At 51.1% G+C, this 27801-nt stretch overlaps 1 protein-coding gene across 1 annotated transcript; it reads right to left on the bottom strand.

Moving 5' to 3' along the window:
* Nucleotides 1-267: 267 nt before the first annotated feature.
* CRLF2 (cytokine receptor like factor 2) lies at nt 268-18767 on the bottom strand. The gene is made up of 8 exons (XM_086388785.1): nt 18580-18767; nt 13527-13629; nt 11382-11545; nt 10158-10291; nt 9197-9359; nt 7890-7995; nt 5247-5331; nt 268-1684 (listed from the first exon to the last, which is right to left on the bottom strand). Exons 1-8 carry the CDS (start codon nt 18716-18718, stop codon nt 1409-1411), a joined length of 1170 nt encoding a protein of 389 aa, XP_086244911.1. The 5' UTR covers nt 18719-18767; the 3' UTR covers nt 268-1408.
* Nucleotides 18768-27801: the final 9034 nt, after the last annotated feature.

Genomic DNA, 27801 nt, shown 5'->3' on the forward strand with positions numbered 1-27801 from the left:
TGCAGTCCATGGGGTCACAGTCAGACACGATTTGGCGACTGACCAACATTCGAACTCGGAGGGGAGACATCGCTGATAGCTGTGAGACATCTGGTTTATTTGACACGCAGGAGGCATTTTCCACTTCACACTGGCTTGCTGTTTGTTCAGTGATAAAGGTGATTTCTTTCATTTCTACCTTTGTGGAGGAGTTTTCTAGGATGGGGAGACATTCTGCTAAATTAGACATCCTCGACACCACAGACACACACACACACAGACTCCAGGTATATCTGATCAAGCTTGTTTACTGCATCCTGCAGATATAGACAAGATAAATTCAGTGCCAGCCTGAAAAAAAAAGCACAAAAAACCACCTGAGAAATCAATACTCTAGATGCCTAGAAAGCTCCTGTACCTGAAGTCTGCTGCTGCTGCTGCTGAGTCTCAGTCGTGTCTGACTCTGTGCGACCCCATAGACGGCAGCCCACCAGGCTCCCCCGTCCCTGGGATTCTCCAGGCAAGAACACTGGAGTGGGTTGCCATTTCCTTCTCCAATGCATGAAGGTGAAAAGAGAAAGTGAAGTCGCTCAGTCGTGTCTGACTCTTAGCGACCCCATGGACTGCAGCCTACCAGGCTCCTCCGCCCATGGGATTTTCCAGGCAAGAGTACTGGAGTGGGGTGCCATCGCCTTCTCCGACCTGAAGTCTAAGGGGGATCCAACTGCCATCTTCCTGTCTCCACGAACAGCAGCAACCGCTTACATTCTACCATAGTTCTCATGGTCACACTTTTTTAAAAATGTCAGTATCAAAAAGAAACAATGATGTACATTCAGCCTGGGAAGCTCTGTCCCTGCAGAGCGCCATTACATTCAAGCATGTCTCAGGAGCAAGGTCCCAAGTCACTGGTTTAACGGAACCGCGGTTTGTAAAATGCCTCGGTGATTGCAGAAAGGGGCTTTTTTGCCTCTCTGGGGTGGGAGGCGGGTGGCTGGTGTCAGTAAAGCAGGCGTTCTGCACCTCGCCTGCTGGCTACGTGTGATGAGTGAGAAATGATGCAGGAACCTCTTGCGAGTGGATATGGGAAGGACAGGAGCGGGCGGGCATGTGCAAAGCAGGGTGGTCTTGGTCATCTTCCCTTATGATTTCTGTGAGCCAGGAGACAGCAAGAACCAGCCCGACCAAGCGTCTGCCGCTTACAGGCAGTCCACCTTCAAGCCCCTGGATGTCGGCATGAATGGGATGCACTGGTTGTGGGTGACCTCAGACGCGGGTTGGGGCGTTGGAGCACTGGGCGACCTTAGACGTCAGCACCCTCGGTTCCGGGGAGTCCCCTTCGTGGTGGATTTTTTGGCTCCCAAGATGTTCTCCCAGGTCGTCAAGCATCAACGTAGATTTGGATGTTGGCTTGTGAGTTTGCACCCCCTCATAACATCATGTAAGAGTGGTCGCTCATCACAAACGTGAAATCCCCAAGAGAGACCACCCCACGGCCCTGGGGCGGCTGGCGAGGGAGCTGGCTGAAATCCCCAATGGCCTCTTCCTCCCCCGTCTGCGAGTACAGTGGGCTCGTCATCAGCACGGTCTTGGGCATCTCGGCCTCGGCCGGCTGGACCACCACGGCGTCTTCAGGGGCGCACTCCAGCTCCCCGTCTTCCATTTTGTTCAAGGGCGCCACATTCTGTGTGTCCTTGATCCACTCCTGCAAGGAGGAAACGTCTGTAATAACCTTATGGTCACCAGGGGGAAGGATGGGCGAAGGGATAGTCAGGGAGTCTGGGATGGACATGGACACACTGCTGTCTTTAACATGGAGAAGCAGCAACGATCTGCTGGACAGCACAGAGAACTCTGCTCAATACTCTGTAATAACCGTATGGTTCCCAGGGGGAATGATGGGGGAGGGGATAGTCAGGGAGTTTGGGATGGACATGGACACACTGCTGTGTTTAACATGGAGAACCAGCAAGGACCTGCTGTCCAGCACAGGGAACTCTGCTCAATGTCATGTGGCAGCCTGGATGAGAGGAGAGGTTGGGGAACAATGGATACACGTGTATGGATGGCTGAGTCTCCACTTGCTGTTCACATTGTTAATCATCTATACCCCAATACAAAATGTTTTTGGTATTAAAAAAATTAAAATTAAAAAAGTTACTGTGGCTCAGACTCTGTGTCTCAAAGCCCTGCCTTCGGAGCTGGTGTGTCTTCACACATGTCCCCGGCGCGGACACTTTCCCCGGTTGAGACAAAAAAAGCTCTCGTATCTAGCCTCTAGGTCTGGAATCCTGTGGTTTTCACACCTGCCTTCTGTCATCAGCCTCAAAGCGCCGGCCTGTGGTCACTCAAGACACAGGAGGGCGCCTGAACATCTTTTCAGAAACCGAGATCTGTTCTCCACCCCCAGGTGTGCTGTCTGAGATGGGACTGATGATTCGTCAGAAGGAGGACCTTCTGTCAGCAGGTCTGAGGGGGCGGACGCCGAATTTCTAACAGGTGACCCAAGATTTCCTGAGGTTGGCAGCTCCATGGGACTGCCCTCCTCAAGGGGACTCCTCACTCCCTTCTAACATCCCTCCCCGGCTCCTTCTTCTAGCCCCAATTTTGGGGGAAAAAAATGAGATTCCCTGTCCTAAATTCTGTTGTAACCCCCTTTCCTCTCCTATTAGGGGGACCGGGACGCAACTCCCAAATATGCCCCTTTGACGTGCGGAGGACGCTGACCTCAAGGCAGTTAAGTATGAAGAGTTGCAGAGCATGTTCGCTGCTCTCCACTGATCCTCCCTAAAATTGAGGTTAATGTTAATTAATGCCCCTTTGGGAAAGTACATGTACATTTGGAAGAGTCACCGGATCCCTTCCAGCTCCAGCTGCTGCTGCTGCTAAGTCGCTTCAGTCGTGTCCGACTCTGTGCGACCCCATAGACGGCAGCCCACCAGGCTCCCCCATCCCTGGGATTCTCCAGGCAAGAACACTGGACAACGCTTATCACCTCAGAGAGCTTGAGTCTGCATAAAATCTCACTAAACAACCCTCACTTCTTATGCGTTTGCTAGTCACCTCCTCACATCTCACCTGCCACTCACAGGTCCCCAACCCCGTTTCCTTTACCTAGTCTTTTCCGAACAGTCCATCATCCTTTGTTAAAATGGCAAATCAGCCCCATGGTCTAACTACCTCTTGGGGGTGTTCACCTCTCTCTTTCATCTCTCTGGTCTGTTTAATTTGCAGGGCCCCAGGGACAGCACTTAAGAGGTTAGAAGAAAAAAAAATTTTTTTTTTCTTCTTTTCATCTCCTACACCTAATTAGTTTTACAATTCACTTTGCCTGTTTAGGAAGCTTAATGGACTTCCCAGGTGGTGCTAATGGGGGGGGGGGAACGCCCACCAAGGCAGAGGACCTAAGAGATAGGAGTTTGATCCCTGAGTCAGGAAGATCCCCTGGAGAAGGAAACGGCAACCCACTTCAGGATTCTTGCCTGGAGAATCCCTCAGACAGAGGAGCCTTGGGGGCTGCAGTTGATGGGGTCACAAAGTGTTGGATACAACTGAAGCAACCGAGCAAAAACAAACAAACCAAACACTGCACTCTCTTTCTAAAATAATGATATACCCGAGTGCTACCCCCTCAGAACCTGGGAACAGGACTTAATTTGGAAATGAGCTCTTTTCTTTGCAGATGTGATGCAGTGAAGGGTCTGAGATGAGGTTCCTCCTGGATGGGGGTGGCCCTAAACCCAGGGACAGGGTCCTTATAAAACACAGAAGAGGAGAGACAGGGACGCAGAGGAGAAGCCACGTGGAGACGGAGGCGGAGACGGGAGGGAGGCGGCCACCGGCCCAGGGAGGGACGCCGGAGCCCCCAGAAGCTGGAGGAGGTGTGGAGAACACTCCCCTGGAGCCTCTGCAGGGAGCTCAGCCCTGGGACCCCCTGACCTCAGACGCGTGGTCCCCAGGACCGGGGGGAGGATGAGTGTGTGATGCTTTGCACCCCCAGGTTTGTGGCAGCCCCAGGGGACTGCTCCCGGCGTCCTATCAAATCCACACCTGGTGATGCGGGGAGCCGGACCCGCCCTCGCTCCCTCCTCCCCAGTTCCTCCTCGGCCCCCTGTAAAAGCTTATCACGGAACGAAGTTTAACGACCATAAACGTTGAAAAGCGGAAATGCAGCGACCATCAAAGTCGAAAAGCGGAAATGCAGGTTTCGCTGTCGGCCCCCCTGCAGTGGGAACAGTGTCAGAACTGAACCTTCCGATAAGATCAGAAGGCGAGGAGGCTGGAAAATCCCATGGTCCTGCGGCAGGATTTCAAGAGACTGATTTCAAGAGAAGCCGCCCTCGGAGACCCTTGGATCCACTTTCTCTGACCGAAACAGAAAAACGGTAAACCGCTGCTGTCGGATTCGAAGAGGCTCGCAGGCGTTTAAAGAGGAATAAAAACCGTTTGTTGATTTTTTTTTTTCTTTTTCATTAATGATGAATCAGCCCCAGTGTTCATTACAACTCTGTTTACAATGGCCCAGACACAGATGCGGCCTAAGTGTCCATCCACACACTAATGAGCAGACAGTTCCTCCTCCAGGGGGATCTTCCCCATCCAGGCATCGAACCCAGGCCTCCTGCTTTGCAGGCGTATTCTTTACCATCTGAGCCACCGGGAAAGCCCCCGATAAAGGACATGTGGGGTATATATATACACACTGGAATGTTGCTTACTCATAACAAGGATGAAATAAATGCCATTTGCAGCAACAGAGATGTACCTAGAGATTATTATACCAAGTGAAGAAAGTCACACAGAGAAGGAGCGATATCCTATGGCAGCCCTTACATGCAGACTCCAAAGAGAAATGATACAAGTGAACTTACGCACAAAACAGAAACAGGCTCACAGGCCAGAGAATGAACTTACGGTTCCCAGGGGGAAGGGTGGGGGAAGGGATAGTCGGGGAGTTTGGGATGGACATGGACACACTGCTGTGTTTAACATGGAGAACCAGCAAGGACCTGCTGGACAGCACAGGGAACTCTGCTCAATGTCACGTGGCAGCCTGGATGGGAGGGGAGTTTGGGGGAGAATGGATACATGTATGGCTGAGTCTCTTTGCTGTCCAGCTGAAACTGTCATTAATAGGCTATACCCCAATGCAAAATAAAAAGCTGATTAAAGAAATACCTCTAGGCAGAAAAAAATAAAATAAAATATTGAAGAGGGGTGATATTAGGCCCGCCCAGAGCAAGCTTGCACAAGGAGATGCTGCTTACCTGGAAGTTACCTTGGTGGGACTCAAAGAGCCCCAAGAAGGAGAACTTGGGATCAGGAACGCTGGGCATGAGAACCTTCTTAATCCTGAAATGGACATGGATAGTCTGGTCAGATGGGCTGGCACGCCCGAGCGGGGCATCCACGTGGAAAGACCCCCACCAGGGGCCCAGGACAGCTGCATATGGATCTCGGGGGCTCAGCACTTTGGGGGAATTGCATCCGCTTGAGAAAAACAGAGCCAAGAGATGCTCTCTGCCCTCTCCCATCTGCCTGAAAGGAGAGCATCAGTTTCCCTCCTGATTGAAAAAAAAAAAAAAAAACACAATAATTCCATTCATAAAAGTGCGCCCTCCTGTAGCAAGAAATGGAGAATGAGTCATATCACCAAGATGGTGTCAAGATGATTCCATTCAGACAACCTTCATCTGCCTGCAGTTTGTCTGACACACCTCTTAATCACTCCCCCACAATTTACGCCCATCCAGACTCCCTGTTCCTTTGCCTGGTGACTTCTCCACAGATTATTGCCCTTTGTTAAAATGCTATAAAAGTCCCCAGATGAACTGCCTGGTTAGCTGTTCACTTGCTTCCTGAGAATGCCTTGTGCACTTAAAAATATGACATCCAAAAAGAAATATAGGCATATTCTTCTGTTACTGTCTTTGGTTGGCCAGTTTAATTTGCAGGCCCCTAGGAACAGAACCTGAGAGGTTCTCGTCTGATAGGATGCTAATCCGATGGGAGTGGGATCCTCATAATAAGAGGAGGTCAGGACACAGACACGCACACAGAGGGGAAGGAGCATGTGCAGACTCGGAGGACACGGCCATCTGCATGCCCAGGAGAGAGGTCTCAGGAGGAACCAGCCCTGCCCACACCCGGACCTCAGGCTCCAACCTCCAGGACTGGGAGAAATAAATGTCTGTTGTTTGAGCCCCCAGTCTTTAGTGCTTTGTTATGGCAGCTCCGGGAAAATAATACAGTTGATTAGACCACTCATTGTAACAGAAGCTTTCTTAAAGACAGGAGGAGTGTTTTTTTCCCCCCAAAGAAGTGTATTCCTCAGATTCCCTTAGGAGTGGTTTCAGTTTTGAACTAAAAACACCACAGCAAAACAAAACAACAAGACCAAAAAAAAAAAAAAAAAAAAACATCAGACCTGTCACTTGTCAACACCCCTATCTGACTGCTGCATCTCCTCCCTACTCCCTACTTCCTCTGTTCCCCAAGAGAGAACGATGAAGGTGGCATGTGTCTAAGCTGCTGAAAGCAGGGAATCTAGACTGAAGAATTAATGGGCAGTTTGCAAGAATTAAGAGAATTACCCCCATGCTATATCCAACCATGATGGAAGGTCCTTGAAACTGTCTAACTCAGCCTGGCTCAGACCCAGCGTGAGTGGTCCAGAATGGCACCCCATCTTTCTCTATGCATCGCTCCCAGTGTTGCTATGGAAACGGCAACCGGAGAAACAAAGATGGCGCCCCATTGTTGCTATGGAAACGGCAACCTCAGAAACAAAGATGGCGCCCACAGTCCTGAGCATCAGTCCCTTCGAACATCATCAACAGTCAAACGCCCGGGCACAACTGAGCTTGAATAAGGCTGGAAATGGCAGCGGTTAAATTATTGCCTGGAAGGATAACAGAGAGAACTATTTAATATCGTATTTTTGGAAAAGTTTTCTATGGTTTCAGAGAATTATGTTTTGCTATATCTGTAACTGGATTTACAAGCTTTTCTTGTCCGATTCTCCTCACATCACTCACCAAGTTGTCTTTAATAAATATGAATAAAAATTAAAAGATGTTCTACGTGCTTGTCATTCTAACATGATAGGAGAACAGAGCTCAGTGGGGTGTGTGTTTGAACAAAGTTAACTACAATAAACTTAGAAATATTATTAAAAAGCAGAGACATCACTTTGCTGACAAAGGTCGGCATAGTCACAGCTATGTTTTTTTTCCAGTAAGTCATGTACAGATGCGAGAGCTGGACAGTAAAGAAGGCTGAGCGCCGAAGAACGGATGCTTTCAAACTGTGGTGTTGGAGAAGACTCTTGAGACTCCTTGGATGGAAAGGAGATCAAACCAATCCTAAAGGAAATCTGTCCTGAATATTCATTGGAAGGACTGATGCTGAAGCTGAAACTCCAATCCTTTGACCACCTGATGTGAAGAACTGACTCATTGGAAAAGACCCCGATGCTGGGAAAGATTGAAGGCAGGAGGAGAAGGGGACGACAGAGGACGAGATGGTTGGATGGCATCACTGACTTGATGGACATGAGTTTGAGCAAACTCCAGGAGTTGGTGATGGACGGGGAGGCCTGGCGTGCTGCCGTCCATGGGGTCAGACACAACTCAGTGACTGAACAGCAATAACACTCATAGGAATGAACATTCCTGCATCTTATGGTCTTCGTGAGAATATTTCTCAACAAATTCTGCAGCTATCTCCACACCTTTGGCTCTATTCACCTCTCTGTTTTCTTGTCATATACCATGTGCATTAGAGAGAAAGTGATATTCAGCTAAATAATCACATCACACAATTGTTATTATTATTATTATTTTTGCCCAACTCACTGCATATGGGAACCAAACCCAGGTATCTGAGGATTCTGGTGGGGGCCTCCTTACCTGTGCAGTTTCCATAGAGACAGAAGCAGAAGGAAGACTGTCAGGAAGGAGACCATGCCAGCAATTAAAATAAATTTGGGGAAAAGGCTGTTTTCCCAGCACGAATCTAAAGGGAAATGGAATGAGACCTGTGAAGTTTTCAACATGATACGGGGTCACGCTCTAATCCCCACCCGCCCATTGTGGTTTTTCTTTCCCTTGAGAATTGTCAGCATCAGCAGATCTTGCTTTTGGTGTGAAATATCCTGGTAAGGAGAGGTGGGTACACTGGAGAGGGAGACGTCGGGCAGAAGGGAGCACAGACTCACCTTACTCCCAGGGGTGTTTGAGGGTACCAGGGCTTGATTTTTGTCTGTCTGTCTTATCTGTCCAGCTGTCTGTCTGTCTATGTCTCTATCCATCTGTCTGTCTGTCTATCTATCTGTGTCTCTATCCATCTGTCTGTCTGTCTATCTGTCCAGCTGTCTATCTATCTGTGTCTCTATCCATCTGTCTGTCTTTCCATCTATCATCTATTTATATGTCTCCCTGGGACTTCACTGCTGGGTCAGCAGTAAGGAATCTGCCTGCCAATGCAGGAGACACAAGAGACCCAGGTTCGATCCCTGGGTCGGGACGATCCCCTGGAGGAGGAAATGGCAACCCACTCCAGTATCCTTGCCTGGAGAATCCCATGGACGGAGGAGCCTGGTGGGCTACAATCTATGGGGTCACAGAGTCGAACACAACTGAAGCAAATGAGCAGGTGTCCACACGTCTGTCTATCATCTATCTGTCTATTATCCATCTACTTGTCTACCGCCTGTCATTATCTATGTCGATCTGTGTATCTCATCTATCTGTCTCTGCCATTTATCCACCATCAGCTTATCTACACCTGCGTCCTAAGTCACTTCAGTCGTGTCTAACTCTTTGTGACCCCATGGACTGTAGCCCACCAGGCTCGTCTCTCCATGGGATTCTTCAGGCCAGAATACTGGAGTGGGTAGCCTTTCCCTTCTCCAGGGAATCTTCCCAACCTAGGGCTCAAACCCCAGTCTCCTGCATTGCAGGCAGATTCTTTACCAGCTGAGCCACAAGGGAAGCCCAACAACATTCAGAAATATCACTTATTATTCTTGCTGGGTCAACAGAAATAAAAGTGAAGCTTAGTCCGATGATAACGGCCACAGGAAGAGGCATTGCTTCCACAGTGACCTCTGCAGAAGGCCTTGGGGTCATCCATGTTTTCAGGCAGCCCATTCTGCCCTCCCCGAACGGAGCCCACTGGCCTGTATTGGGCAGCGATGCTGCGTGACAAGCATTACCTCGCAGCTCACCCCTCTGCTGGTATGTCACCTCTGACCAGTCACTGGGGTACGTTTCCGAGCCGTAGGCAAACTCCAGGGCTTTCACCCTGGCCCGGAAGAAATAACACTTCTCAGTATCCAAACCATCGATGGTGACGTTGCAGGTCTCTGCCTCTGTGGACTGGAGCGGAAAAAAACACTGTGACCCCTGACTGACGCTTTAGCCTGACGCGTTCATCTTGTCCCACAGATTTGCATGAGATTCCTGCTTCCAGTTTCACTTCTCTCTGGGCAGATGTTTATCCTCAGAAACAACAGCAAAAAAACAATAAACAACAGCAAAAAAAAAAAATGCCCTTCCCTCCAAAAAGGAAATAAATCCGCCATAACAAACATGATGAAAGATGCTTTTGAAGACTTTCTAAGGTCTTCCTTTTTACAAAGTAATTTTTTTAATGTATTTATTTATTTGGCTACATCAGGTCTCAGCTGTAATACGCGGGATCTTCATCACAGAACACAGGCTCAGTCATTGCCTCACAGGCTGAGCTTCCCTGACGCACATGGAATCCTGGGTTCCCGGACCAGGGATGGAACCCACCCACGTGGTCTGCTTTGCAAGGCAGATTCCTAAGCACTGGACCTACCAGGGAAAGTGATAAAGAAAATGCTAGCCGCTCAGTCGTGCCCGACTCTCTGCGACCCCGTGGACTGTAGCCCACCAGGCTCCTCTGTCCATGGGATTCTCCAGGCAAGAATACTGAAGTGGGTTGCCATGCCCTCCTCCAGGGGATCTTCCCCACCCAGGGATCGAACCCGGGTCTCCTGCATTGCAGGCAGATTCTTTAGCGTCTGAGCCACCAGGAAAGCCCATAATCACGTGAGCAAGTGCATTAAACAAGTCTGGATGTCTGTGCCTCTCCGTCTCTCCATCCCGAGGGTGCCTACTCACACCCAACCTGAGACAATGGAACCTCACCTGCCACTCAGCGTCAAAGACGGTCTTGTGTTGGATTTCGTACTGCAGATCGTTGTATCCCAGGCTGGAGCAGGTAACCGTCACGGCCTCCTCGCGCCACTGGAAGCTCAGGGCGCCGGGGGATCTGGGTTTCACTGAGAATGAAGAGACAGCACAGTGACCAACACCGCTGTGAAGATAAACACGGACCATCTCTGAACTCACAGCGGTCCCTGGGCTTCGATTCACCTTCCTCTCTGCCTGCTCCCTGTCCTCTCCCTGATACTTCATGAGACGTGAGGTTCCCTTGTCTTTAGCGCATGGACAGTTAGAAGGGTTAGCCAGCTGTCCAAGGACCCAGGGGGGGTCTCGTGGAAAGGAGCCCCCCTGAAACCGGTGGAGAAAGATTTCAGGATGTGTCATTCAACGAATTGTGTTCCCACCAGAAAAAGTCGCCTTGAACTCCTGGCCCCTAGCCCTTCACCAGCTCTGGAAAGAGGATCATTACAGGAGGTAACCGTTTAACGTAAGATGAGGTCGTTAGAGACCGTGGGATTGAACAGTCAGACAGAGAAGCAAAAACATGCTATGACATCCGTTATACGCAGACTCTAAAAAGGTGTGATACAAATCAAGGTAGTTACAAAACAGAAAGAGACAGAGAACAAACTTATGGTCCCCAAGGGGGAAAGGATGGGGAAGGGATAGTCAGGGAGTCTGGGATGGACATGGACACACTGCAGTGTTTAACATGGAGAACCAGCAAAGACCTGCTGGACAGCACAGGGAGCTCTGCTCAGTGTCACCTGGCATCCTGGGTGGAGGGGAGTCTGGGGGAGGATGGATACATGTGTATGTGTGGGTGAGTCCCTTCCTGTCTACCTGAAACCATCAACATTGTTCATCGGCTATATTGTTGCTTTTTATGTCTGACTCTTGCGACCCCGTGGAATGTAGCCCCGCCAGGCTCCTCCGTCCATGGGATTCTTCAGGCGAGAATACTGGAGTGGGTTGCCATTTCCTCCTCCAGGGGAATCTTCCGCACCCAAGGGTCGAACCTCCCACCGGATTCTAAGACGGACCTCTGACATTCCAACCCTCAATGAAAAAGAAAGAAAGGAAGGACCATGACACCGCAGAAACGTAGATCAAAGCAGCAAGCTTTGGAGAGACTGGTTCACTCCACATGTACGATGGCTCCTCACCCGAGATGCGTAGTCAGCCCTCAAGGTACGTCATACGTACGGTAAGTACTAATGGCCAGGTCCTTGGTGAGAAGAGGCTCTGTCCCATTCCGGATGGAAAAATACAGAGGTCCATCTCTTTGTACCTCCAGCAGGCACCCGGCCCTGTAACCGTGTTGAAGGATGTAGTCGGGGCATGGTCTATATTCCTCCTTTTTATGGAATCTGTGATTTTAAAAACAGAATCACTCAGTCGTGTCGCGTCCTTGAAAATAACATCTTGGGGCTTCCCTGGTGGCTCAGCGGTAAAAAAGCAATCCGCCTGCCGATGCAGGAGACTCGGGTTGGATCCCTGGGCGGGGAAGATCCCACGTGCCGCAGAGCAACCAAGCCCGTGAACCGCAATGATGGGCCCTACTCCCTAGAGCCTGCAAGCTGCAAATCATGAAGTCCGTGCACCCTAAAGGGGGTTCTCCACCACAGAAGAGTGTCACACCCGACAACTAGAGACAAGACCGCACAGCAGCAAAGCCTCAGCGCAGCCAACGATCATACACGTAGTTTAAATAAAAAATAAAGAGCATCGCGAGGGCCGTTCCTTTGCCCCACATCTCTGCCACGGACTCAGAGTGGGCACCAGGTCATCTGCTTCGACGACCTCCCTCCCCTTACCACTAGAGCAAGACCTGTCAAAACAGAAAAGGAACCCCGTCTCTCTCAAATGTTGATGGCCCTTCGATAGATCCCTAGGAGTTGAACGGTGGCTCTGCAAAAGGCATGCCTACCTGCTAACCCGGAACCTGTGAACAAGACCTTATTAAGAAGCAGTGTCTCTGCAGCTGTGATGGAGTGAAGGGTCTGAGATGAGGGTTCTCCTGGATGGGGGTGGCCCTAAACCCCATGACAGGGTCCTTATAAAACACAGAAGAGGAGACAGACGGACACAGAGGAGAAGCCACATGGAGACGGAGGCGGAGATGGGAGGGAGGCGGCCACCAGCCCAGGGATGGACGCCTGGAGCCCCCAGAAGCTGCAAGAGGCAGGAAGGTCCCTCCCCGGAGCCTCTGCAGGGAGCTCAGCCCGGGGACCCCTTGACCTCAGACGTCTGGTTCTCAGGACTAAGGGGAGGATACATTTTGTTTTTCCATTCTTCCCAGTTACCCAGCTTGCTGTACTTTGTTGAGACCAGCTAGGATACTATTAATGGTCTCAATAATAATAATTGCTGTCACATATCAATACCATGAGCAATCAATAAATTGGTATCCGTAAATAATTGACCTCCAGAGCAACCAAGCCCTTGATTCAAGGATGCACTTTTAATATGGACGTGCCAAAATTGGATAAAGGTTTGAGACTCTCCTGCAATGTGAACGGGAAGCCTAGAGACAGGTTTACACTCCATCCTTAAAACTCAACCCCAATCTGTGATGAGATCAAGAATTATCTCCCGTACGACAGGACAAACAGCTGCTCAGGGAAAAAAAAAAAATGAAATGAGCTATCTGTGAGACCATCTGTACCATCCAGCACTTGTTTCTTTGCCCCATGAGTCTTATTTTGCCAACAAATTCATCTTAAAAATTTCCCTCTTCTGTTTGCCTTCCTGCCTACCTCATGTTTTATCAGATGGCAACGACTCAAGCCCTCACCAAACACCCCACTCTTTACAGAACTGAGACCAAATTCACTGGAAAAAAAAACCCTGCCTCCCACGTGGCCACTCAGGTCGTGGTTGAGTCAGGCAGGGCAAAGCGCCCTGTGAAAGCGGGAAATGGGGTTTTTTGGAAGGCGGCCCCTGGTCAGCAGGGAATATAGTTGAAGGCGACGGAGTTGAAGGTGGGCAAAGACGGTTGCCGGGACGTTGCAGGGGGCCCCATGGGGGCAGACCGCTCTGCATCTCCTGCGAGAGTCCAGGCAGTTTCGAGAGAGACTCAGTCATCCCCCGGTTAGAAGGTCTGGGAGCTGTGGTTGTGCTTGTGGTGATACTGGTGGTGGTGGTGGGAGGGGGGAGCTGTCCAGAGGGCATACGCACACATTCACACTTGCACGTATGGTTTTTCACACCTTCACTTCCTGGCTGCCCCCGTGGTGCCCTCTTCCGAGGGGAAATGCTTTATCCGAAGGCATGGTTTTCCGTGGAGGGGTGGTGGGGGGGCCCTTACTTGCAGACGGACCTGATATTAATCCCCGTGGCGGCACTTACTTGTAAATGAACGTGAAATTAATCCCAGCGTATGCACTTGAGTTCCACGTAACCTGCACCGTTTCGAAGTTAAAGTTGATCACCTGAAGTTGCAATGCGCTTCCTGTGCAGAAAAAAAAAAAAAAGCAGAGAGGACTTTGAGGCGATGCTGGAAAGGCTTTGAAATTTGTAAAATGATGTCAGCACTCATAAGAATGATACGGTGCTTTTAAAAAAAAAAAAAAAAACTTGATCATGCATCTTATTTAGCCCGGCATAACCAGAATATTGGCTTTCCATGATGGCTCAGTGGATAGAGAAGCCATCGGCAAAGCGGAAGTCACAGGAAATGCGGGTTCGATTCCCGGGCCGGGAAGATCCCTTGCAGGAGGAAATAGCAACCCACTCCAGTGTTCTTGCCTGGAGAATTCCATGGACAGAGGAGCCTGATGGGCTACGGTCCATGGGGTCGTGAAGAGTCAGACACGACTGAGTCACTAAGCATGCAGGCAACCAGAATATTATCATTTCAGCATGTTACCTATTTCCATTATCATTATATCATCGAGTTGTTATCTATCTCGTCTCTGCATTTATATATCTATCAATCAACTGTCATCTATGTCATCTATCTAGGTAACTATCTATGTAATGATGTACAGGTATCTATCTAGTTATCTATAATTATCAAGACATTTTATATTTTTCCTGTGTGTCCAGAGTCTGCGTGTGTTTGGCACCTATAATGCAAGAATGATGCAGTTCTTCAAAGGGAGTATAGAAACTATTTTATAGTAACGGTAAAGGGAGCATCGCTTTTCAAAGATGAGAATCGCTATGCTGTACACCTGTAACTTATATTAATACATGATGCCTCCGCTATGCGTGCGAGCGTGCGTGCTCCGTCATGTCCGACTCTTTTCGACCCTGTGGACTGCAGCCCGCCGCGCTCCTCTGTCTGTGGGATTCTCCATGCAAGAATCCTGGAGTGAGTTGCTACGCCTGCCTCCAGGGGAATCTTCCCCAATCAGAAATCGAACCCGAGGTTTCCGTGGCTACTGCTCTGCGGGCAGAATCTTGACCGCTGAGCCACCGGGGAAGCTCACGCATCAACTGTACGTCAACTAAAAATTCTGTAAAGCAATTATCCTTCTACTAAAAAAGAAATAATGTTTTATTAAAAAAAAAAAAAGGATTGAGTTGTGTGCTTTAAAGAGCTGAATCATCTGGCGAGTAAATTAACTAAGCTGTTAACCAGAACATCACCCCCCCGCCCCCGCCCCGATCCACCTTTTTTGCCTAATTTCATTTCGCCCAGATCCTCCTCACGTCTGACACAGACTTTGTCATCTAACACTGGTGAGCAGGGAGGCCCAGGAAGAGGGTCTTGAAAACGGGGGCCTCCTATCTCATAGATCCAGACGCTTCTGAAAGTTCTGGGGGCTTTTGTAAACATGACTTTGGTTCTGTAACTTCTTTTTTTTTCAACGTTTTCTCAGAAAACCAGCAAGGTCGAGAGCAATCTGGACGTGAACAAACGTGCCAGCTGCGGGTCTCCGATAGGCAGACACGTCGTGTAAATACCAAGAACTCACCGCACCCACCCGCCTCCCCAGAGGTAGAACCCGCTTCCCGATTTGGAGAGCGTATAGAAAAACATGCAGATGAATCAGAGGCATTTGTTCCTGCGAGATAGGGCGTTCAGAGGGACTTGGAGCACGGCCTTGCTGAGTATTTCCAAGGGGGTGTGAGTAAGGTCATCCAGGGCGGCAGGTCGTGGGGGCAATCAGCACGTCATCTGTTACATTGTTTGTTAACATTGGTTACATCGTTTGACATAGAGTCCTGGGGTCTTTTTCCATCCTGGAAGGTTGGGGCAGTTCAAGCAGGTTTGGCTATTACAGATACAAAAAGGGTTTTACATGTATACACGCTGCTGCTGCTGTTATGCTTCAATCGGGTCCAACTCTGTGCAACCCCATAGATAGCAGCCCACCAGGCTCCGCTGTCCCTGGGATTCTCCAGGCAAGAATACTGGAGTGGGTTGCCATTTCCTTTTCCCATGCATGAAAATGAAAAGTGAAAGTGAAGTCGCTCAGTCGTGTCCGACCCTCAGCGACCCCATGGACTGCAGCCTTCCAGGCTCCTCCGTCCATGGGATTTTCCAGGCAAGAGTACTGGAGTGGGGTGCCATTGCCTTCTCCGACATCTATGTCTATATCTACGTATATATGTAATCTCATCTCACTAGCTTCCCAGGTGGCGCTAGTGGTAAAGAATCCACCTGCCAATACCAGAGATGTAAGGGATATGGATTCCATCTCTGGGTGGGGAAGATCCCCTGGAGGAGGGCATGGCAACCCCTTCCAGTGTTCTCGCCTGGAGAATCTCATGGACAGAGGAGCCCGGCGGGCTACAGTCCACGGGGTCGCAGAGAGTCGGACACGACTGAGTGACTGAGCACTCAAGCACACACGTGCTTGCTCACACACACTCCGTCTCTTGCCCACACCGCCTTCTTACTTCTAGAGCAGCTCGTGAACTCAAGGGCACAGCAGCGAAGACCCAGCAACGGCCGAAAGTAAATACACAGATAAGATAAAACACAGCATCTCGAGAGCCATTCCTTTGTCCTGCGTCTCTGCCACAGACTCAGACTGGCTACCGGGTCATCTGCTTCAACGACCTCCCTCCCCTTACGACGACAGCAAGACCTGTCAAAGCAGAAAAGGACCCCCGTCTCTCTCAAATGCTAGCATCCCCTGAATAGACCCTGTAGGGCTTGGACTGTGGCTCTGCAAATGGCCCGCCTACGTGCTAACCCCAGAACCTGGGAACAGGACCTCAGTAAGAAATGGCGTCTTTGCAGGTGTGCTGAAGGGAAGGGTCTGAGATGAGGTCCTCCTGGATGGGGGTGGCCCTGAACCCCATGACAGGGTCCTTATAAAATACAGAAGAGGGGAGACATGGATACAGAGGAGAAGCCATGTGGAGACGGAGGCAGAGGTGGGAGGGAGGTGGCCACCAGCCCAGGAATGGATGCCTGGAGCCCCCAGAAGCTGGAAGAGGCAGGAAGGACCCTCCCCTGGAGCCTCTGCAGGGAGCTCAGTTCTGGGACACCTTGAGCCCAGACATCTGGTCCCCAGGGCTGGGGGTGCGTGCGTTTTCCTTGTAAGTTCAAGGGCATTTCTGAGGGGGGCAAAGGGGCCCCGTCAGTAGCCTAGTAGCCCTGCCACCAACGCATGATGGCCTCGGATGGAAATACTGACAGTTCACTGCAGCCACGAAGTCGGACTCTGTTCATTAAAAATGGATTGACTGAGTGGAAACGGCCCCTGAGGGGTCTCTCGACACAACTCTGGGACCTTGGGTGGGAAGAGGGGCTGCTTTATTAAGACCACGCCCCGTGGGTTCTTAGGGTCTCACACCCGTAATGACCTCAGGCAAACAAAGGCCATTCATAAAGTGAGCCCTGCATTTTCCAGGAAGTTCCTACGGAGGTTCTGACCGAGCCCAGCTTCACAGGGGGATGAGCCCTCCGCCCTTCCAAGCCCTCTCCCATGTCCTTGAAAGAAAACCTACGACAAACCTAGACAGCGTATTAAAAAGCAGAGACATCATTTTGCCAACAAAGGTCTGTTGGCAACAAAGCTATGGTTTTCCCAGTAGTCAGGTATGGATGTGAGAGTTGGACTATAAATAAAGCTGAGCACCGAAGAATGGATGCTTTCGAACTGTGGTGTTGGAGAAGACTCTTGAGAGCCCCTTGGACTGCAAGGAGATCCAACCAGTCCATCCTAAAGGAAATCAGTCCTGAATGTTCACTGGAAGGACTGAGGCTGAAGCTGAAGCTCCAATCCTTTGGCCACCTGATGCAAAGAACTGACTCATTTGAAAAGACCTTGATGCTGGGAAAGATTGAAGGCAGGAGGAGAAGGGGGACGACAGAGGATGAGATGGTTGGATGGCATCACCGACTAGATGGACATGAGTTTGAGAAAACTCCAGGAGTTGGTGATGGACAGGGAAGCCTGGCGTGCTGCAGTCCATGGGGCCGCAAAGAGTCGGACACGACTGATCAACTGAACGACAACAAAATCTTACTATTGTATTTGTGCTTCAAGTGGTTCAGATTCCAGAGCTGGTCTAAACTGCACTTTTCCACCCAAACTCCAAGTGCAGGAGTACCCCCCCCCACCGATCCCCGCCAGGGCTTCAGCCCGGAAGGTCCCCGAGGACCCATCCAAACCAGCTGGGCAAGAAGCCATCTCAGACAGCGATGGTCTAGTGTGGGGTGATGCCCGAGGACAGTTCAGAAAAAGAACATCAGGAACGTGCCATCGCCAGCTCCCACCTGGGCCACCCTCAGCGTGAAAGTATTAGTCACTCAGTTGTGTCCAACTCTTTGCAACCCCACAGGCTGTAGCCCACCAGGCTTCCTCTGTCCATGGGGATTCTCCAGGCCAGAATCCTGGAGTGGGTAGCCATTCCCTTCTCCAGGGCATCTTCCCAACCCAGAGATCGAATCTGGGTCTCCTGCATTGGCAGGTGGGTTCTTTACTGTCTGAACCGTCAGGGAAGCCCCACCACAGAAAGGTAAGTATTAATTTAAGCAAAAGGCTTGCAACCTCTTTGCAGGCAGGCAGCACAGTGAAACCACCCAGATTCTCAGTTTTCTAGACACAGGCTCTTGCATTTCTCTTTTTCCCATCCGGACCTAATCCTGAAGGCAATGAAGAAGAGGGTCCTTTACAACAGGCAGACCCAGGTTTGTAGAGACTTCAGTCGTAACCTATTCTTTGCGACCCCCATGGACTGTAGCCCTTCAGGCTCCTCTGTCCATGGGGATTCTCCAGGCTAGAAGACTGGAGTGGATTGCTGTGTCCTCCTCCAGGGGATCTTCCCAACTCAGGGAGGGGAACCTGTGAAAGCTCTTCTCAGTTTCACAAAGAAAACCGTGAGTTTGCAAAAGACATCGTAAAAAGAAAAATGAAAAAAAAAAAAAAAAGGCAGAGATGTTGAAAGCAAGGGCATTTCACGCAGACAGGCGGCTACAGCTGTAAGCAGGACTTACCCGGTTTAGTTTTCCCTGAAGCGTTCGCGTGTCCCAGCAAGAGGACAGCGGCGGCCGCCCAGGGCAGAAAGACATGCCTCATGGTGGAGGTGGAGGCGTCGAGCCGCAGGTCGACTCCTCCAAGAGGACTTCGGCTCATGACTAACGTATGAAGGTCACCCCTTTTTTTAAAAGGCGGAAAGGAAACTGGGGAAATGACTACAGGAAACACTCATGCTTTTATTTTAAAAGATGACTGGTCAGAAAGGGAAAAAAAAAATGCAGAATCATTTTTTCAGCCTCGGCGATCATGTGTGCAGCCCCACCGGATACAACTGTCTAGAGAGGCTATTCAGATAGTGGATGTTGTCCAGATAAGGTTCCCAGCCTCCGGTGGGTCGTGATAGTCCTGTGTTTGGAGACGGAGGCCCAGACAGGTCTCATCCAGCTGATGCTTTCTGGCTGCTCATCCAGGGCCAGGGAGATTTGGTCCAGCTCCCGATGGCATCAAAGGAAGCAGGGGACAGTATGATGTCTCTGTTGGCTGGACTGCAGGGTCTCAATGGAGAATCACTTCCCAGAGGTTATCAGGGAGATTTGTCAATGGGCTTTATCCCGTCAGTGGGCTTTGTCCTGCAGGATAAAGCCTGGGTTGACCATCAGGAGACAACTTACTCCTACCCCTTCAGGTCACAAAAGCAGTCCATCCTAAAGAAAATCAAACCTGAATATTCATCGGAAAGACTGATGCTGCAGCTCCAATACTCTGGCCACCTGACGCAAAGAGCCGACTCATTGGAAAAGACCCTGATGCTGGGAAAGACTGAAGGCGGGAGGAGAAGGGGACGACAGAGGATGAGATGGTTGGATGGCATCACCGACTTGGTGGCCGTGAGTCTGAGCAAGCTCTGGGAGTTGGTGAAGGACAGGGAAGCCTGGTGTGCTGCGGTCCATGGGGTCACAGAGTCAGACACGACTGAGCGATTGAACAACTCACACCTGCGTGCAAAACCACTCCTGGGAGTCAGTGTTGCTATTCAGTCCACAGGTCGTGTCTGACTCCCTTTGACTCTTACTAAATAACACCCAGCGTGATAACCGTCCTTGCAAAATCATGTTTGAAAAGCTACGAAGCTCTAGGACCTCCCTGGCAGTCCAGGGGTTAAGAATCCACCTTGCTTCCAATGCAGGGGACGTGGGTTCAATCCCTGGTTGGGGAACAAAGCTCCCACGTGCCTCGGGGCAACTAAACCAGTGTACCAGATAAAAACAGTGTCGGCCACAGCGAAAGACCCAACATGTTGAAACAGACCAGACACAGCCAAAGAAATGAATTTAAGAGAAATTAAAACACACACACACACACAGAAAATGACCAACCGCTTTCACAGATATTCACTGATGGAATCTGTGAGCCATGGACAAAGTGAGCATAAATTGCTCCATTTTAGAGTTAGAACCTGAGTTTTCCCAGAAGCTGACAGTGGTTGCATGCGTGCTAAATCACTCCAGTCGTGTCCGACTCTTTTGCAACCCCATAGACTGTAGCCCACCAGGCTCCTCTGTCCATGGGATTCTCCAGGCAAGAAGACTGGAGTGAGTTGCCATGCCCTCCTCTAGGGGGTCTTCCCGACCCAGGGATCAATCCCTGGCTAATGGACCTCAAATCGTTCACTGTGGTACAGGGTGAGATTCAGGTCTTCCTGGCCCCAGACCAGGGGTGCTTCGGCCATGACCATCCTTCTGGAGGTCTGAGGCTCAACGCTGTGGTCTCTGGGCCAAAATCCAGGTGTAGAGTAAGTAGATAGATAGATAAATAGAATAAGTATTTGGATAAATAGAATAAGTAAGTAGACAGAACAAGTAGATAGACTAAGTAGACGGAATAAGTAGGTAGATAGATAGAATAAGTAGCTAGATAGAGTAAGTTCAGTTCAGTTCAGTTGCTCAGTCGTATACGACTCTTTGTGACCCCGTGGACTGCAGCACGCCAGACCTCCCTGTCCATCACCAACTCCTGGAGTTTACTCAAACTCACGTCCATCGAGTCAGTGATGCCATCCAACCATCTCATCCTCTGTCATCCCCTTCTCCTGCCCTCAATCTTTCCCAGCATCAGGGTCTTTTCCAATGAATCAGCTCTTCGCATCAGGTGGCCAACGCATTGGAGTTTCAGCTGCAACATCAGTCCTTCCAGTGAACATTCAGGACTGATCTCCTTTAGGATGGACTGGTTGGATCTCCTCGCAGTCCAGGGGACTCTCAAGAATAAGTAGGTAGAGTAAATGGATACATAGAATAAGTAGACGAACAGACAAAGTAGACGGATGGATGGGCAGAGAGGATAAATGTGTGATTAGACAGTGACGCTGGTTCAGGGTTTCTCAGCCTCGGCACTGCCGACGCCTGGGTCTGGACGGCTCTCTGAGGCGGGGCGTCCCGGGTCCCGGGCCCTGCGGGGTGTGGAGCAGCGTCCCTGGGGTCCCCCCACCGCACGCCGGGAGTTAGCCCTCCGCCACCAGCCGCGACGCTGAAACGTGCGGGATGCCTCTGCCCATCGCCCCACGCCCCACCTCCCTCCTCCCTGCCTCATGCCTCCTGCAGAGAAGCTGGAGCTTCGAGCCCTTGTTTGTCCTTTGAGGGAACTCAAGGGGCATCAAAGGAAGGTCAGAGCTCACCATGTCCTGCAGCGTCTCTTGGGAAACCATGAGAGACAGCATCCTGGACATGTTAACAGCTCCGAGAAGGAGTACCCGCTGGGCTTCTGTGGTCTTGGGGGACTACGCAGGAACCTCTTAGGTTCCCCGGTCTTGCCCTTCAAGGGGACAGACACCTGGAGGAGACGGGGCCAGAAAATAAGCAAACCTCCCCAGTCCCAGCCCCGAACTTCCCCAGCTCCCTTCCAGACTCCAGCATGGAAACTGACTGCACGCGAGTTCCGAGGACCAGTGGCGTCACCTCTCCTGTGGATGACACACCGCCCCTCCCGGGAACCTCCTTCCCCACGCCCCCAGCGTGCACGCAAAACCACACACCGAGTCCCCAGCGTGTGTTTCTTCCACCCCGTCAGGCGCAGGCACTGAGTCAGCAAGCCAAGAAAGGCAACGGGGCGGAGGTGGGAAGACGTGCTTGTCTCAGCGGAGACAGAAGCGTCAGCTGTTCTCTCTCGTGGGCATGGCTGCCCTCCCGCACGCGTGGGAATGACTTGGGTGGGCTACGGCTGCGTCTCGTGATGCCACGACGCTTGGAGGCATCCGTGAGCAGCGGCGGGTCATGTGTCCTGATTGACAGCGTGGGTGCGCCTGGGAAGCTCTGCTCAGGCTCGGGTGGGGCCACTCTCAACGGGAGGCTTGAGTGCGGGGGAATGTTTGAGCACCTTTACACACACACACGCACACACAGGGCCACTGGGCTTGAAAAGTAACCTAACAGCTTGAGCGGTCTCTTTCCTGGCCGGGAGACTTGATTTGATGGTCAGCCTTCCCGAGGGTCTGGTCACTTCGGCTATTGTCCGCTGGCCAGAGCCAGTCATGAGCCAGCCCAGACTCGAGACACACCGAGCGTCCTTGGGAGGCGCTCTGACGAATTCACAGCTGGGCTTGGTGGTCCAGTGGTTAAGAATCTGCCTTCTTGGAGGAGGCGACGGCAACCCACTCCGGTATTCTTGCCTGCAGAATCCCATGGACAGAGGAGCCTGGTGGGGCTGCTGTCCATGGGGGTCCCAAAGAGTCGGATGCGACTGAGCGACTTTCACTTTCTTTCCCCAGTGGCACAGTGGTAAAAAAAATCCCCCTGCCGATGCAGGGGACACGGGTTCGATCCGTTCTCTGGGGGAGACTCCACCCACAGCGACTGAGCCCATGTTCCACAGCGACTGAAGCCCACAGGCCCTACAGCCTGTGTTTGGAAACAAGAGAAGCTACTGCCGTGAGAAGCCCTCTCTCGCCACAGCTACAGAGTAGCCCCCCCACCCCATTCACTGCAACTAGAGAAACCCCACAAGCAGCAATGAAGGCTCAGTGCAGTCAAAAAAGAAAAAAGAAGAAGAAGCACATTTTAAAAAAAAGAATCCACACCCGTACGGATGTCTGTTTGATAAGACTCAGCATGCCTTCCAAAAAAAGACACTCGAGTCTTGCATAAATTCAAGATAAGACGGGCTCACAGGGACGACGCTGACGGCAAGGACAGTTCCCCCGCCTTACATGTCACAGCCTCCAGCCCGCACGTAGGTTTGTAGGAACGAGCGGTGGGCGTGACATGACCTCTTATCTCTCCTCCTCTTTCCTCCGGCCGGCCAGGTTGCCACAGCCAACTGTCACAGAACAGCCCCAGGCCCGCGAACCCCCCCCCCACCCCGCGCGGTTTTGCTATCAGATCCATCTGTCGGGTTTGACACCCTGTTGAGAGCTGTTACATAAGAGAAGGGTTTCCCCTCCCCAGCAGCAAGCGGAGGACCATCTGCGGGGCGCAGAGACTGTGGGAAGCTCTCTGCTGTTTCACCTGTTTGGAGAGAGATTTGAAGACAGGCAGAGGTGATGATCAAGGACCTTGGAAAAGGAGGGATTGGCTTCAGGCGGCGCAAGAGAAGGGTCACGGGGGGTCCGTACCACGTAGACCATGGTTGTCCTTGCTTTTCAGTGGCCGAGCTGTGTCTGACTCTGTGCGACCCCGCGGACGGCAGCACACCAGGCCTCCCTGTCCATCACCAACTCCCGGAGTTCACTCAAACTCATGTCCATCGAGTCGGTGATGCCATCCAACCATCTCATCCTCTGTCGTCCCCTTCTCCTCCTGCCCCCAATCCCTCCCAGCATCAGGGTCTTTTCCAATGAGTCAGCTCTTTGCATCAGGTGGCCAGAGTATTGGAGTTTCAGCTTCAGCATCAGTCCTTCCGATGAGTATTCAGAGTTGATTTCTTTTAGGACTGACGGGTAGACCATGGCGTGTGTTACTCTCTCATTCATGTCAAACTCTTTTGCGACCCCCTGGACTGTAGCCCACCAGGCTCCTCTGTTCATGGGATTCTCCAGGCAAGAATACTGGAGTGGGTCGCCTTGCCCTTCTCCAGGGGATCTTCCCGACCCAGGGTTCGAACCTGAACCAGCGCAGAATGCCTATATCTCAAGGCAGAGAAAAGACAACCTCTTGACTGTCTCGGCCAGACAGTTGCAACGATGAGCATTGGGGCCTCCCTCCTCCGAGTACACAACCTCTTAAATGCATGGAACCCACCCTGCTGACGCTTTGATTTTGGACTCCTGGCTCCCAGAACTGCCAGATGATACATTTCTGCTGTTTTCAGCCACCCTGCCCGTGGTGCTGTGTTATGACCAAGCCCGGAAACTCACACGGGTGTCACCTAAGTCTTGTAGGGGCGGTAAGCTTGGACCTTCCGTCTGGTGTCCAAATGGCTGCAGTGGACAAAAAGTCCACCCGTTACCCCCAACCTGGCCTGTCCTCCGACCACACGGAAAAACCCATCTCCGTGGGAGCCCTGTTCAGATGGCTGAGGATGGCAAGTGCTACCTCGATTTCCACGTCAAACGAGCCTCCTTCTTTGATGAGCTCCAAGACTCTTCAGTAGCCTGATATCGTGTCAGATTCAAGATGCTGAGCGACCTTCCATCGACTTCCTTCAGGCGCCCAAACAGTAATGATGGAAAGGGTTCAAATGAGTTGGTTTCAGAGATGGAAACATCCAAGAAGGGGAAGGAAGGAAAAAAGAGAAACAAGCAAAAAAAAGTCTTTTCCGTCTATACTCTTAGGTTCTTTCCCTGTGCCCCTGCAAATTAAATTCACAGAAGATCGGTTTGTAGGAAAGAAGAAAGCAGAGTTTACATGTTCAGCATGCATACACAGGGGAGAAACTCAGTGATGAGGAATTGCAAGGAATGCTTAGAGTTTGGGGTTTATACATCTAACTTGGGCTTCCCAGGCGGCTCGGTGGCGAAGAATCCGCCTGTCAATGCAGGACATGCAGGTTTGATCCGTGTGCTGGGAAGATCCCCTGGAGAAGGAAATGGCAACCCACTCCAGTATTCTTGGCTGAGAAATCCCACGGACACAGGAGCCTGGTGGGCTGCAGTCCATCGGGGTCACAAAAGAGTCAGACACCACTGAGCAAATTAACAGCAACATGCCTAACTCAGTAGGTGACAGGGAGGTGGATAAAACACACTGAGGGGAAAGCAAATGGCTTTGAGACACATACGTGGGTTTTTCAGGAGAACAAACAGGAGATGAGAGAGTGGGACAGTGTTTACACAGATAAGAGTGAATTTTCCATCCCCTTCAGGGCTGCAAAATTGCCTTGGAGATGGAATTTGCGGGGTGGGGGTGGGGGTTTTTACTGTCTTCTCCCACCTGGGAGAACATACACCCCGGACGAGTGGTATTTATGGAGCCCTATTTCTCAGAAATTGCTGCTTTTGATCAGATAGGGAAGCTCCAAAAAGACTTTTTTTTTCCCCTCCTGAATCGGTTGCAGTTCAAAGGTCTTCAGCTTAAAATAATCTTGACACAAAAAAACGTCATCTTTTGCTTGTGGTGTATTCAAATCCCACAGCTGAGGAGTAGTCTGCGGAGCCCCTTTTGCCTGGGGGATGCCGAGTACTTCATGAGGCTTCGAAAAAGCAGGTGGAAGGTGAGCGATGGATACCCAGCAAGGCATAAGGATGCACCAACCCAGTGAGGAGCCCTCAAGAGGGCTTGGCCGGCCAGCACTTTTCGATGAGAACACCCTGAAAGGGGATCTGTTATTTTCCGCCGCACCCGCCCCAAGAAATCTGTATACTGGAATTTCCCTGGTGGTCTGGTGGTTAAGAACCCACTTTGCAATGCAAGGGATGCAGCTCACTTTCCCTGTCCCCAGCTTCCCCTTCGTGGCAGGCATGTCTCAGGACCGGCCGTGGGGAGCTGGGCGGGGTTGCAGCTGCGGGTGTGAGTGACTGCATCACCCGCTTTGCAGTCAGAGCGCACGTCTCACTCCAGGCTAACTCCATCCCTGGGCAGGGAACTCGGATCCCATGTGCTGGAGCAAGACAGCATGCACACCACGACGACCGAACTCCACTCGCACCGGAGTGATGAGCGTCAGTGCCGAAACTGAGCTCCAACGCAGACGAGGAAATATAAGCCCATATTTGTTTTTTAAGACTTACTTTTTTAATTGAAGATTAAGTGCTTTGGGCTTCCCTGGTGGCTCAGCTGGTAAAGAATCCACCTGCAATGCTGGAGACCTGGGTTCCATCCCTGGGTTGGGAAGATTCCCCTGGAGAAGGGAACAGCCACCCACTCCAGTATTCTGGCCTGGAGAATTCCGTGGACTGTATAGAGTCAGACACGACTGAGTGAATTTCACTTCAGTTTTAACTGCTTTACACAATTTTGTTGCTTTCTGTCAAACATCAACAGTAAAAAAAATACTTAAAAAAAAAAAATCAAGCTGTATTAAGCATGATCTTTAGAGTCTGGGCTTCCCTAGTGGCTCAGATGGTAAAGCGTCTGCCTGCCATGTGGGAGACCCAGGTTCGATCCCCTGGAGGAGCAGATGGCAACCCACTCCAGTATTCTTACCTGGAGAATCCCACGGACGGAGGAGCCTGCTGGGCTGCAGTCCATGGGGTCACAAAGAGTCGGACACGAGTGAGCAACTTCACTCACTTTTAGAGTTCTGGGTTAAGCAAGAGGAGAACTGGCAAAGAGAAAGAGGGGTTCCAGGTGTGGAGGGATGGCTGACAAGATGCAGGGTCTGTTTTTTTCTGTGATGCTATCTGGATGTGGCATCCTAAGTCACCTCACACCACCTCAAAGTTGGGGTCCTTCACGTGGGCTGCAAGGAGATCCAACCCCTCCATACTAAAGGAGATCAGTCCTGGGTGTTCACTGGAAGGACTGATGCTGAAGCTGAAACTCCAGCCCTTCGGCCACCTGATGTGAAGAACTGACTCATTAGAAAAGACCCTGATGCTGGGAAAGATGGAAGGCAGGAGGAGAAGGGGATGACAGAGGATGAGATGGCTGGATGGCATCACCGACTCGATGGACACGAGTTTGAGTGAACTCCGGGAGTTGGTGATGGACAGGGAGGCCTGGCGTGCTGCAGTCCATGGGGTTGCAGAGAATGAGATGGGAATTGGGGACTCAACAGCAAAAACAACAAACGTTCTTCCTCTGGAAGGAACCAGGCTCGCGGTTCTGCCATCTCTCCCCTCGCCCCCGCCCCGTGCGGTAATGCGGAGGAGGAACTCTTCTGTATTCTCTGGCCACGCTGCAGACAGCCGCACCCCGGATTCACGGTCACAAGGGGAAGGGGGTGGAGGGAACCCCCAGAGGTGGCGACTTTCTCTTCAGTAGAGACTTTATTTTTAGAGCACTTTTACGTTTGCAACCAACCTGAGAGGGAAGTACAGGGAGGGTTTTCCCATATGCGTCCTTACCCCACACGGAGAGTTCCCCTGGTATCAACAGCTACCCTCAGCCGGGTGTGTTTTGCACAAATCATCAGCTGGAGTGCTTTGTCTGTTAGATCGGTATCAATACATGGTCATTGACACGTTGATTGCTATCAGTGTGTTATGAGAGCGATGCTGTGAGTACATGGGTGCATTTGAGCCTGGCGTGATTAATCTTGTTTAGACTCTAAGTCGTGTCCGACTCTGGGCAATCCCCTGGACTATAGCCCGCCAGGCTCCTCGGAACGTGGGATGCTCCAGGCAAGGATACTGGAGTGGGTTGCCTCCCCACCCAGGGACGGACCCCACATCTCCCGCATTGGCAGGCGGGCGTCTTTACTGCTGAGCCACCTGGTAAGTCCCTGTTTCAGGCAAAGGACTCAAAAGCGGAAGGGAAGGACCAAGAGCAGGAAAAGCCAGCAAATCTAACATCTGCATAGTTTACAAAACAGCAGAAGGGTGGCCTTACATGGCGTGCTGTGGCTAAAGCTGGTCTTTTTTTTGTTTGTTTGTTTGTTTTGGCATCGAGCTTACGTGGGTTTCCCAGGAGGGGCTCATGGTAAAGAACCCACCTGCTGATACAGGAGACACAGGAGATGCAGGTTCGATTCTTGGGTTCGGAAGACCCTCTGGAGGAGGAAATGGCAACCCAATCCAGTATCCTTGCCTGGAGCATCCCATGGACAGAGGAGCCTGGCGGGCTGCAGTCCACAGGGTCACAGAGAGTCGGACACGCCTGAAGTGACTCAGCACACACACGTCCTGCATCAGCCATGGGGTCTTTCCA

The sequence above is a fragment of the Bos grunniens genome, chromosome X, assembly GCF_055505025.1.
Source record: "Bos grunniens cultivar Pamir isolate PY7600 chromosome X, Bosgru_T2T1.0, whole genome shotgun sequence".
Classification (NCBI taxonomy): Eukaryota; Metazoa; Chordata; class Mammalia; order Artiodactyla; family Bovidae; genus Bos; species Bos grunniens.

Coding starts and splice junctions, on each gene's coding strand:
- CRLF2 (XM_086388785.1), bottom strand. CDS start 18,718: ATGAGCCGAAGTCCTCTTGGAGGAGTCGACCTGCGGCTCGACGCCTCC. Junction 7,996..9,196: donor GCAGAGGGGTGAGCTGCGAG/GTAATGCTTGTC, acceptor ATTTCCCTTTAG/ATTCGTGCTGGGAAAACAGC. Junction 5,332..7,889: donor TCTCTATGGAAACTGCACAG/GTAAGGAGGCCC, acceptor TGTCCATTTCAG/GATTAAGAAGGTTCTCATGC.